This window comes from Lepisma saccharinum, chromosome 30, assembly GCF_977018435.1.
Source record: "Lepisma saccharinum chromosome 30, izLepSacc3.1, whole genome shotgun sequence".
Taxonomy (NCBI): Eukaryota; Metazoa; Arthropoda; class Insecta; order Zygentoma; family Lepismatidae; genus Lepisma; species Lepisma saccharinum.
The window spans coordinates 3,262,263-3,276,328 of NC_139258.1; the positions used below are offsets into that span (position 1 = coordinate 3,262,263).

At 37.3% G+C, this 14,066-nt stretch overlaps 1 protein-coding gene across 1 annotated transcript in view; it reads left to right on the top strand.

Moving 5' to 3' along the window:
* Dab (DAB adaptor protein) overlaps positions 1 to 14,066 on the top strand; it is a 145,157-nt gene that overhangs the window by 106,300 nt on the left and 24,791 nt on the right. The window contains exon 7 of the mRNA XM_083115118.1: positions 4,370 to 4,960. Coding sequence (XP_082971244.1) covers positions 4,370 to 4,960 — 591 coding nt within the window. The remainder of the gene's footprint in view (positions 1 to 4,369; positions 4,961 to 14,066) is intronic.

A 14,066-nucleotide genomic window follows, 5' to 3' on the forward strand; every position in this document is an offset into this window, starting at 1 on the left:
TCAACGTTCATACATTTATTAGTGGGCGAATTCACACACAAGTACAGTCCCGTGCAAATTAATTGAAATATGACAATAACTACACACTTTATGTATTTTTTGTACTTATACCCAAATTCATCAATTACACTATTCAGAAACAATAAATTACATATTCGTAATATTTCTTAATAGCTAATATGTTCTTCTTTCTGTTATATAATTTGTATTACACGATTTGTCATAGATTCATCATCATGAAACTATAGTCAAGTTTGAGACTCTATCATGCATAAAAATATCTTGTTCCGATTAATTCGCACGGGACTGTAGAACATTACTCCTGAAAATACACTTCAAGAAGTAGTGCCAAAAATCTTTTAGCACTGATTGTTTCAGATGATAATGAAAATCTTTACTTAAATTATGAAGATACAAACAGTAACCAATAGTTAAGAAAAGTCATCAGTTAATCAAAGTTTTTCTAATTTTTCTTATATGTATTAGAATTATTTCTCATGTAGTCTACGGTTAGTACAAGCATGAAAACAGTTTTTCCTTGTGACTTTTCAGGATAACACACGCTTTTAATCAAACTAAAAATAAATGGCTGATGAAGGGAGCATATGTTCTCCTGAAACGTCACAACGAAAAACTGTGTTTATATGCTCGTAATAACCGTACACTGCAAGAGAAATAAAGTTTTTCCTGTTTAAACATCGCAGTACAAAATTTTAAACATCGCAGTACAAAATATAATGTCACTTTATGCAGCTTTCAACATTTGATGTTAAATTATAATTAATTTGCATCAGATTCCTCCCGTGAGGTCAGTATCACACTTTAACAGAAGTCTGATTTAATCTGAAATTTTTATTAATTCCTCAGCAAAATTGTGTGGCAAGCATAGTCTTATTTAGAAATAACAGATTTATTTTTATATTGGGGTAAAGAACTAGCATGTTTGCAGAGCAAAGTTGCAGTGTGACATTGTTGTTCCAACACTTATTAACAAGATATCAACTAATAGTGATACAACAGTGTTTCAAGTATCAAAAAATTATCAGTTCAAATGCTTGCCAATTCATTCCTCCATCATATGCCAATATTGTGATTAATTGACATCTACTCTAATATTCACATTATCTTGTCAAGGAGTCCCAGGTTTGAATCTCAGTGGAGGCACATTGCACAGTGATTCAGGCACTACTTTAAACTGTAGGTCCAGTCCTGATTAGCCTATCTGCACAAACTTGACTTAAATACAAATGCTCAGATCTCAAACGTTATCTGTTTTAGCTAAATCATGGGTGTAGCTGCAATACAATATTATATGTTAATTTTCATAACTGTTCGGAATAAATTTAGTTGTGATCTTGAGAAACATAGTACGGGGATTGAGACACTCTGTTTCCTACATTTCACAAATGTCTCGTTTGCATTTTCATCGGCTGAAGAAAACACTTCAGGTAATCATATGCACCCCCTCAGAAGCAGCCATCTAGATACCAACAAGACGTATGTGAAATGTAGAAATCAAAGTGTTTTCAGTTTCTATGGCATGTTTGTCAAGATGGTTTATATTGTAGTGAAATTATACAGGGTAATTATAAATGATTCATCGGGTTTGAAAAGGCTGCATTAAAAAATATATAACATATGCAGTAAAGAATGATACATGGTAAATAAACAGAAACTGTCCAAGTTTCAGACATACTTTCACAAATGTTCAATGTGGCTTCTTTTCGTCACACGACACACATCCATGCGATAGTCTAGTTTGCCCCCACACGCACTCTAGCATATCCCGACTAATGGTCGTAAATGCAGCTGTAATGCGATCCTCCAGCTCAACCAAAGTTGTTGGTAGTGGTGGCATATACACTGTGTCTTTCACATGTCCCCAAAGGAAAAAATCACAAACCGTTAAGTCGGGATATCTAGGAGGCCATGGGAAAAGTGCTAAGTCATCTTCAGCACATTGCCCAATCCAGGCATTTCCACAGGCAACCAGTTCTGCTTTAGTGACCTGGTGGTGCAGTTGCAAACTGTCTTCGGAATGCACGCTGTACGGTAACAAAGGAAAAAGACTTCTCACGTTCCAAAACACAGAATGCTTTCTGCTGCATAAACGCCATTTTGGAAACTAGATTTGTACTGCCATCTGTCGGCAGGTGCCATGGTTACAATGAGAAATTATACTATCAGTTGTGTTCTTTCGTTTCATGATTAGTACACACACATTAATAGTTTTGGAAATATTTAACTTTAAAACCTGATGAATCATTTATGATTACCCTGTATTCTGAACAACTTTAAGCTACTATAGAGTTCAAGTATTAATATTTCTATTATTCTAATTCTAGCCTGTTCGGGGAAAAGCACTTATATTAAAAATGCAATTTTACAGTAGACAGTTATTTATACTCATTCTTTAAATAATGAACATTACATACATGAGATTGTAGCCAGAATTGACCTCCGGGGAGGGTCATGGGTTTCAAAAGTTTAACAGTATTATATGAAAGTAAATTATGTGTGCATGTGGGGGAATATGTTAATTATGTTAATATGGTACACAGAAAATCTAGAAATATCGTGTACAGTCGCCGCAATGGAAATCTTTACATGGTTATCACGCGTGCCAACTGTGCCATTGTTATATTCCAAAATAAGCAAAGTGAGAGGGGTCTGTAATCTTGTGATTGGTCACTGAACAGCAGCCGAGAGTGGTATCCAGTGCAAACAATTTCTCTGTGTTACAGAAGTGTGCAGTTTCGTCAAGTGTCAAATCAGCTGCAACACGAATCACAGACATACCTTGTTGAAGCAAAGTCAAGGCACGAGTCTTCTCTTCCGTTGTCAACTTCTTCCTCCCAATTGTCTTCTTAGGCAGAAACAACGAAATGACGAAACTGCACACTTCTGTAACACAGAGAAATTCCTTGCACTGGATACCACAACCGAGACTCCTTTTTTCTGGTTCCCTTGTAAAGACTCTTAGCCAAAGCATAACCACAACACTGTCGGCTGCTGTTCACTGACCAATCACAAGATTAGAGACCCCTTCCACTTTGTTTATTTCGGAGTATAACAATGGCACAGTTGGCGCACGCACGCGATAACATGTAAAGATTTCCACTGCGGCGACTGTAATTATGAGTACATACAGTTTATTTTCAATATCTTGCACACATATCCCTTCTTCGCTCTCATAGCTGAAGCCGAAAGCAAATATTCTAATTACTTCCTGCTACTTTGACTTCAGCTCGTAAATCAAATGTTCTGTAAATTTAACCTTTTATCAAGTTTGGAGAAAAATAATATGTGCTGCCTACATTTTCACTCGTGACTGCAAACAAATTTTACAAAGTAGTTTTGTAATGAACGGGAATGAGGTATTGGTTTTAGTTTTAGCTGTAATAATTGTGTTCTAATTGTGGTTTTAGATTTAACTCTGTACCTTCAGTACATTAATTGTTTGCATTCTAAGTATGAATATTTTTTTTTTTATTATTATTTTTTCTACTGCAACAATGATGTTCAAGAAGTGTAAAGTGTCAATTGTAATATTTTTTTTGTTATTTCTAAGGGTTTGTTGTAAGAACGGCCCGCGAGGCAGAAACACGCCCTCTCAATAAAGACGATATTATTATTACCAAACTTCGGAGGGGGATTCCCCTCTGGCCCCTGATTCGCTACGGTCCGGCCCTGCTCTATTTCATTCAGTGTGACTTGAGAAGTTTGCAGTTTGTGACTTTATTTGCCTTTTCCCGAACACCCTAGAATTGGCATCAGTTAAAAGAAGTATTAGGTTATTGTTATTTCAATTTTAAATTTCAGAAATGTCCAGATATTAGTATTGTGTTCACAGGAATTGGTACTTACGTATAAGAGGTATCAGCGTAAGACTAGTTATAATAGATTTAAGTGTCAGTATATTATATGTTAACTAACTAACTCTCTAGCCTTCCTAAACCTGAAGGTTTATGGGTGCAGCAACACAAGCCTTTCATCTTACCCTATCCTGTGCAAGATCAATGCAATCTTTTCCATCCTTACCCATTTTTCTTTAGGTCCATCTCAACGTTATCCCTCCATCTTCGTCTTGGCCTTCCTACAGGTCTCTTACCTTCAGGTTTCCAAACAAGAATCCTGTAAACTTGTTTTTCCTCTCACATTCGTGCCACATGGCCTGCCCACCTAAGTCGTCTTGATTTAATTATTCTAATAATATCTGGACATGAATACAAAGTATTCTATATTATCTAGTACATAATTTAATTGTACACCCTTCTACTATTTTTGCATTCTTGCAAATTACTATAATACAGGAAGTGGTGTTCATATTATTTGCACGTACACAGTGCTTGTGTAAATATCATTGCAGAATGGAGCAGGAGCATTAGATCAAATAGCATCAAAGATGAGGACCATTAAGGAGGATATTAAGGAAAGCGGGAACATAGCAGCGTCGACAAAATCTGCACAGCAGACGTCAGAAGTCATCGCAGATCTTCTCGATCTGGAGATCGAGCTGAACAGCATCCAACAGGGCATCCATCAGATGGAAAAAATCACCCCGTCTGATCCGTTTGGTCCCGTGGCTGCGAAGGAAGACCCTTTCGGCACCGATCCTTTCGGAGACTCCTTCACTCCACCCTTTTCGGCAACCGAAGCTCCCGTGAAGGATCCGTTCGAATCCATAAAGTTCCTCCCCCCTCCCCCTTCCTCGAAAGACTCGGGCCGCTCCGATCCTTTCAAGACTTCTTCTAGAGCACGATCACAAGCCTCCCATGCATCTGATCGTTACGCTGCCTTGTCCGAGATTAAGCCACCAGAGGCACCTGTGCAAGATTCATGGTTCGATCAGGATACCGATGCCTTGTTCGGAGAAAGTAATTTGACTCCACCTGCAAACTCGACATCTCAGAATGAAGTAATCAACACTTCCACTGACAGTACAGAAAAATTGGATCAGGTAAATATTGTATGCAATTGTGTGTCATTATTCGTAAATTAAGGGTGAAAAAATAGTTATAAATTACTGCTTGATTAAATTAAGGATTAATTGAGGCTGTGGTTTTAACCATTGAAAATAGCAAAATAGAATCTAACACATTCACAGCTCTGGAAGGGGCATTTAAACAACCAGCTCAGGCATTTTCTGAATCCAAATTTACCTAAAGAAAATGTTGCCACCATCTTGAATTTTCGAGTTTTTCAAAATGGCGCCCTGGAGGCTGCAAATGGCGCTCTTTCGTCTACATTTTCAGGCTGGTTTGGTTGTTAGACACACTTGCCATTGATATTTTTCAGTCAAAATACTGCCTTCATATTCAGCCATCAAAAAAATATTCTCAATAAAATAGGGCCACGGTGTTCTAGTCGGTAGTACAACTGACTGCCATGCAGGAAATCCGGTTTTGATTCCCGTGCTGGGTAATCTAAGGTCAGAATTTTTTTGACCTTGTAACATAATGGAGCTCTGGGGATCACCCAGCCTCAAATCAATGAGTACTTTTGGGTTAAGGCAGCCAAAGGCCACTTACATATAGGCACCTTATCATCCTCAAAAACTAGTAAAAAGAAGTCACGGATGGTAACAGTGCTATCAAGATGATGCATATCATGATAATAAGTAACAGAACCATCTATAGTCGTTTTCACGTTCAGAAGACACAACGGCGCTTATGGAGAAACCGCACAGTGTTGCCAATACAGCGCTAGCTCATGTTGCCGGGAAATAATGAGCTTCCTTCACAATGAAGGTGTTACATATTTTGTATATATAATGATAATTATATGTAATTATTATTAATATTATACTGTGAACGCTACAGTTCATTAGCATGTCATTTTCCCATTAGATTCTTAAATTGTCTCATTTTCCGTAAATATGAATGTCGCTACAATATAATATCGTTTCTTTCAATCATTAGTGTTTATTTCCTCGCTTTTCGCATTCGAACCCCATTTCTTTTACCAAACGGTAAAACGTTGAATAAGTGAAATTGGGCAAATCATTGTCGTCGTTAACTTCCTTCATTACGGCCCTTTGTAGGGGGAGCATTTTGAAACAGAAATGTGTGAAATTTCCACCGTATAGCACTACGTATGAAGTCATTATATACTTCACTTCCCTGCTGGTTTTATATTGAAGCCCACCTTGTCTTTTTCGCGGTGTAGTGACTGGTCCTTTGCCACTTTCCTTTCTTAATCTAAAGAAGGTGCTTCTACTGACACCAGTCGCTTTGCAAAGTTCACTAACAATAAACGATTGGCTACATCCGGGGTTCTTTTCCTTCAAGTAGGCGAACACACGTAAGACTGCTGTTCTCTCGCCACGTTTAATTATCTTACCCTTTTTCCTACTTTCCATTGCGATCACTACACGCGCGAGTGTAATGCACGAAATAAAGACACATTGTCTCTAACAATGACACTTCAGAAATCACTTAAAAAAGTAAAAATCACCGAGCACTCACACAACTGAATACACTTTTTCGAGAGAGGAAAAAGTCGAAACAGACCAAAGCAGATCTCTCACGCAAGAAAGGGGAACCTGGCACATGGGTTAGATTCAAGTTGCAACCCAAACAAACAAATGAGTTATAGCCCACTTCAACTGATAAGACGTCAATGACTCAAGCAAGGCATGTCGTATTTCTATCTTGAAGCCCCATATTTTGTCACGTGTTGGAAAGCCTTTCAAAGGTTAATATGGTGTCTATGAATTTATGTGTACTTTGGAAACTGAAAGTATTAATGTCGAGAGTAATGTAAACAAAAACAACGTGTGTATTTGCGACAGCACTAATGTTGCTCACAACAGCAGCATTGGAAATAATTGTCAATTATTAAATTTAATTAATTTCAATTCTATTATAACAAACTGCATGAAGTTAATATTTTTACTGAATGGAAATAAAATAACAACTCGAATACTTGGTGGTGATTAGCCGGAATGCTGCGGTGAGTCACCTCAAGATGGCCAGACAACGTCTCCTTACTTCGCGCGCGGTCGGGTTAAAAAGAAACTCCAAATGCATGGAAGTAATATTTCTGGGAACCTTTGAGTGGTTATAAAAAATAATTTCATTATTTTCTCCACAACTTTGTCGCTGGAAGTTTTTACTTGGATTTACAGAACAAAAAATGGCCAGCGATGACATTTTCTACTGCATGAATATAAAAAATCTTTGCATACTTTATTTGAATATTTTTTAATGCGAATATGCTTTAAATATTGATAAATTCTGAGTACCACCGTCACCTATAACAATTAAAAAACAGTGTCAATTTTTTTCATAATGAATGCTTCAATTTTACGGCATGTTTCAACGTTAGGAATGAAAACAATGCAAAAATTTTGTTTTCACAGACAATTTGCGTTTTTAATTTATCTAAAATTATGTAAGCAAGTTACCAGTGTTTTGTGTTCACCATCGAATTCTCTACAAAATTTCCTGCAAAACTGCAGGTACCGATTTTACTTAAGCTAAATTTGTAAATCCAGAAATTTCACAACAGCGCGCTCGTATTTCCCATAAGAAAAGCATTGCCCATAAGAGCCCACTGTGTCTTCTGAACGTGAAAACGACTTTAGTAAGTAAAACTACAAATATCCATGTCATGGTTTATTTTTTTATGCAAAAGTAGTGCAATAGTACTGAAGCTACTTTCACGGCTTAATAGATCATTCTTCTAACAGTGTTCTAGTACAAATTCATTCAAAGATTAAATTTCAAGGTACCATATTTCATCGCATAATCGTCGTCGCCGCATAATCGTTGCATAGGCATGTCAGATAACGAAACCAATGATAGCGGTTCAGAATCTTGACTCACTGAAGGTTAAATTTTGTTAGTTCGTACTTCACAACTGTAGTAAATTTTCTAAAGTGTGATATTTCGACTATAATTAACAATTTAATAACAACTATGTGCTAACTTTTTTTCAGACCAGATAAATGTGTACTAAACTCTCATGAAGTATTTGGTACAGTCAATAAATAAGCGGAATGAATATTGTATGGACTTATCTTTTAATACTGGTCGGCATAGTTCCCTGCGTTGTTGGGGCAGGCATCCCACCGCTTCACCAAATTTTTGATGTTCCTGTCCCAGACGTCCTGTGGCTGCTGTGAGCACCAATGGAAGACCCTCCTGCAGTTGTGAGTCCGAGGCAAAGGGGATTCCACGTAGGGCGCCTTTCAGTGGGCTAAACACATGAAAGTGACATGGGGATATGTCAGGGCTGTCGGGGGGATGATCTATGCATTCCCAACCCATTTGTGCAATCATGTCCAGCAACGTGGGGACGTGTATTGTCTTGCAGTAGGATGTCATCTCGTGACAAGAAGCCATGCCGCTTGCGCCTGATTGCAGGTCTCACCTCGTTTCGCAAGATGTCAGAGTACAGAGCAGCGTTCATTTTCTCACCCTGCCAGAGGAAGCGACCGAGAAGTGGACAGAGAACAGCAGAAATGAACTCATCCGTAATGGCACATTTAGGGTGCCCACTACGTGCCGCAACAGATACTGTTGTGTGTCCTGCTCGAAACCGACCTGCCCACTCATACAGTTATGTTTGGGACATGCGCTCACCACCATACACAGCAATCATATGCTTGTAAATGTTCCTTGGTGTGTTGCCTTCTGCCATCAAAAACTGTATCACAGATTGCTGAACCTCCTTTGTGGCACCTGACACTGTAAACGCCACGACTCACCTCACTGAATGACTGGCTGGCACCTTGGAGGCAAATTGCACATATACAACCTCCCTTCCCTGCCAGTGCTGCCACCTAGTGATGTGGTCTGGAACTTGTCTCGCAGACATGTGGCATACCCCAGCCTGGCCTACATATCCCGTAAGTTTCATCGCTTTTTCACGGCATTAATCCGGTTATTCATTGACCGTACCAAATAATTATGTGTCGATTTCAACTATATTGAAGTAAGACAGTTAAGTTATAAATGATTTTCAGTCACCAGTAATACTGACACATTTTTTTTTAAAATGGTCGCACTCCACTTTTTTGCAAAAAAAAAAAAATTGACATAAAATCTGCGATAATTATGCTGTGAAATATGGTATACTTACAAGTCTTAGATCAAATACATACTTTTAAGAAGTACGTGATTAGTAATATCCATCCAAAGAAAATTATATTTTCTAGTTAGAATAATTTATGTCCTAAGTGCAAAGCTTTGACTGCAGTATACCCACAAATGATATAATTCACTAATTCTAGCTCATTGATCTGGACTGGTAAGTACATCATTTTCAAAGATATGCGACTTAATAATGGACACAAGATGCTAAGGTATTTATAAAACATGGCATGAAGAATAGATTTTAAAATAGTACAAGTGTGATTAATGTTGTGCGTTTGGTATTTTCTAATACACACAGGTTAGTATTTACTTAAAAACTGAAGTTTGCATAGAAAATAAGGTAAAAGTGCAGAGATTATAGTCATAATCATACCTATGTTAGTTAGTAGTGCTTATATTTAATTTTGTTCCAAATTATTGAAAATTAGCGATTTACACTCTCAATTCAAACCTTCTCTTATGCTGCAGAATGTGCATTGGTTCTTCCTCATGTCAAATGCAGCAATAATACCTCCCTGATCGTTTGCTTGTAGTGCTACCTGTAGCTTTGCAAATGAAGGGCTTATTTTTTCTCAAATCTTTCTTTTCTGCTTTCCCTTTTTTTTTCTTTTTTCAATTGCTTTGCTGGGTAATTTGAAGGTGTTAGAGAACTCTTGCAAAACATATCTGAGATGCAGATCACAACTTTATTTTTGTGTAATGTATGTTTATGTATGTATTTGAATATGTAGAAAGTGTTTAGTGCAGCATAAGGAATATTTATGCAAGGATGAGACCTTTATTATCAAGTTTATCTGTGTTGAAAGACCAGGTAGTATAATGAATACACAGAACAGGGTGTGTACTAACCGGGCAAGTTTTTTACAGTTTATCTTTTATTTTTATCGAGGAAGGAAAAGAAAGCTGTTGAATCATTGATCATGCAGTCTTACGCTTTCAAAGGGCCGGTAACAACAAAATTAAAAATAGAATTTTGCATATATGATTTCTGGTTGTAGTTATTTCACCACATTTCCACCTGGTGGTGAAAATTGTAACTATTTTTTTTTTTTTTTTTTTTGTCATCAGCATTAATATCCCCATGATATCAGCCTCTATACCAAATCTCACGGCAATCCATTGCTTCCAAAGGGCGACAGAAGGTTTTGAGTAAACTGGTCTATATAAAAATGTTTTTATGCCTTATTTTGTTCATTTATTTTTAATAATGTTTAATAAATCTTTATTTTCTTGAATGACAAGTGCAACTTGAAGCTTAAAACGTGGTTATTTACCTTTTCACATCTTGTCAAGATTGTGAAAGAAGATGCAATCTGAGTTTCTTTAAGTATGTGGCATATCACCACAAGAAAAGCTTCCTTTGATAAGCTGGTTCTTCATTCAGGAACAGCTTTATAATGAGGAATATTTATAAAAACGTTTCCTGACACCCATTTTGGAAAAAGCACTTATTGCCACACTTTGTGATAAGCAAGATACTTTTTATTACTCATGTTAACAGCATTCAGATAACTACAGAAGATTGCATGTAATAAAACATGAAGGACGAAAGATACCCACTGCAGTGTGTAAGTAGTTAAAAAGTAGTGTCTATGCTGCAAACCACGGTCTTTTCCCAGAAATACAGGGATTAAAACATTGAAGGTTGTTAAAGGCAACAGACAGCCAGTGCAGACACAGTTTCACCAAGCTGTTTTATGCTAGATTCACTGGCAGACCATGTTCATTATTATGAATGCCTGTTAATCTTGATATACAGGGTGTCCCACTCGTAAGGGGTCCCGGAAAAAGTGTTATAAAAATCTTCATAAAAGAGGATATGAAACCAAATTTGTACATGACATACCTTTATGGTTGAGAAATGAAGGTACATTACAAGATTGATTGATTTGTTGTTTTAAGTCCACTTTATGCACAGTAAGGCTAATCGGGACTGGACCTACAGTTTTTTAAAGTGGGATCCGAACCACTTGTGCCTCCACCGGGTATCGAACCCGGGACCCCTTGATTACAAGGCGGCAACGCTAAAACTGCACCATCGGGGAGGCCCCGGTACATTACAAGAAGTGCTGGAAGTGCCCTCCCCCCCCACCTGTATACACAGTTCAACATGGCGCTGTATGTTTGTGAAGGTGGGCAATAGCATAGCATAATAGCATTATCACAGCGGCGCATCATCGGGCCAATTTTTTTGACACTACTGTCAACAGTGATGCATACCAGGTATTGTTTCATGAATTTGTGGACCAGTTGGATGACGAGGAACTGACACTTGGGTTTGGCAACATGCCACACGTCTGACGCGAGTATGGCTGTGATGGAATCATTTTTCCCTGACAGAGTGATTTCGAAAGGATTATGGCCCCCAAGGTCACCGGACTTGACCCTGACTTTTTTCTGTGGGGTCACCTTAAACCATCGACGAGTTACGTGAGAACATCCACTGTGAAATCCAGGCAGTCACGCCGAATACTCTGGCAGTAACATTCACGAACATGCAGCGTCGTGTTGAACTGTGTATACAGATGGGGGATGTCACTTCCAGCGCTTCTTGTAATGTACCTTCATTTCTCAACCATAAAGGTATGTCATGTACACATTTGGTTTCATATCTTCTTTTATTCAGATTTTTATAACACTTTTTCCGGGGCCCCTTACGAGTGGGACACCCTGTATATTGGTTGTGGCTTGTGGAGAGAGTCGGAGATCATTCACAGTGCTGTAACGGGGTGGCTACTCACAGAGAATTCTGGGAATTCTGCATGAATTTTTCTCTATAGACGTGAAAAATGCAACTTTTATTATTCCAAGTCCCATTGAATTTGTACATTTTTATTATTGCCCTGATGCAAGTTTTTCACAGTTTAGCCATTATTTTTATCAGGGAAGAAAAGGAAAAGGAATTGCGTGGGAAATGAAATGAAATTCTCTCAAATCCTTTACTTTGTTAGCACCCTTTGCAGAACAATCTATCTAAAAAAACTGAAAATTCTTGCAGACTAAGATATCTTAAAGTTGATTAGGTAAATTTGAGTGTGAAATTCGTATACACTTAACAATTTTTTTTTTGTAAATTAATATATATCCCATAACATTTGTGACTTGTGTTTGTAGATGTATTTCTAATCTGAGTATGTCAAGTGGCAAATGTAAACGCCACACCTTAAATTATATGTTTTAGATTAACGTTCATGTTCGAGGAATGAAAGACGTGGTTGATAATAATAAGACGTAAGCACGTTACTAATATTTATCTGCAAAAACGTACTTATAGAGGCTCTATTAATTTCGGTGGCCCCAGTGAAGCAACAAGTTCCTAAGTGCTGGTGCATAAGCAGGGGCCAAAACTTACAAAAGGGACTGAGTGAGTCATTCATTAATTTATTTCAGTGATCAGAGCCCCCAAAATATCAACATTTTTATTCACAATTCTAATGCAGAATATGAAGTGTCCACGGATGGATATGTCACAAGTTTCGTGAACCATAATAGCAAAATATTCCCGACTTTTAATAACTGCTACCACGGAACGCAAAACAGATCTCCCTAATATATCAATGATCTCGTTCTGAATGTCATGTGAGAGCCATTTGTAGCCCAAACGTCCCATCCACTACCCTAGTTCATGTACATTGTCTCTTGAAACTCTTTTTAGTAAAAATTTTAACAATACTCGTAATTATATACTTAGTATATAGTAATAAGTCATGTGTTTTGCTGTCTCCGTTCATAGCCCCCCAAAGTTGATGGTTTAGCGGTCTCAGCCCCCCAAAGTTGATGGTCTAGAACATTTCAAATGTGTATTTAAAGTTAAGTTCATGTGGCACAATTCAGAGTAAACTTTACAAGAGAAGCAAAATAATACATTAGATCCTCTAAAGCAAAATTATTTGGGGGCTCTGCCCCCACATCGTTAACATTGGGGGGGGGGCTCGAGCCCCCCCTCCCCAAGCCCCATGGAGTCGGCGCCTATGTGCATAAGGCACCGAAATTAATAGAATCTCTATAAGCAAGTTTTTGCAGATAAATATTAGTAATGTGCTTACATCTTATTAAATTAACATGTTTGTGCCCTTGATTTTTTGGAAAGATTACCTTGAAAAACAGGGATTATACTTGAATTTTGTCATAGTTCTAGAGTGCCCACTCTGTGTAATAACAGTTAATTATTCCTTTTGGTCTAAACAACAACATTGAGATTTACAAACTTCATGTATTTAATTTATTCTGAAATATTCTCACTGAACATTTAATCATCAATAATCCTGATTTAGTGAATATAGGATAATAGTTTTTCTTGTATGTACGCATTGCTTGCATTGTAGAATTATTTTCCTGTAGTTTACAGTTATTACAAGCATAAGAAAACAGTTTTTCATTGTGACATTTCAGGAGAACACACACGCTCCCTTCATCAGACGTGTATTTTCATTTTGACTAAAGATACAGTTACAACAATGGTTAGCAATTTTTTAAACAAAAAGAATCCATTATATAATGGATGTTGTCAATGTTACATCAGATGTTACATCAAATATCATCAGGTATTTCGAAGTCATCATTGTTTTCACAAAGTCTCTTGATGTTTTCTGTTACATTTAATTTTAAAGATGGTGGCTTACTCCATTTGTGAAAAAGAAAACTCCATACTGGATCTATGTTACCATTTTCATTATTTAATTTATTCCAGTGTTCTTCTGCAATGAACGAAGCTTCCCAGACATTCAACTCTGTGTTTCCTGTCAATCTTTTTAAAACCCTTCTCTTTTTAATCAAATGCTTCTCTTCGATGATGTGAGCTGACAAACATGTTCTTGGGTTTAGATTTATAATGTCTAAATCTTGTTCATGCCATCTTATTGCCATTTTCCTTGCTGTTTGTCCCACATAATCCTTTGAACATGAACAACTTATATTATATATTCCTGTGGTTTCCACATATGGGAGAGAGTTTCTCATTTTGAA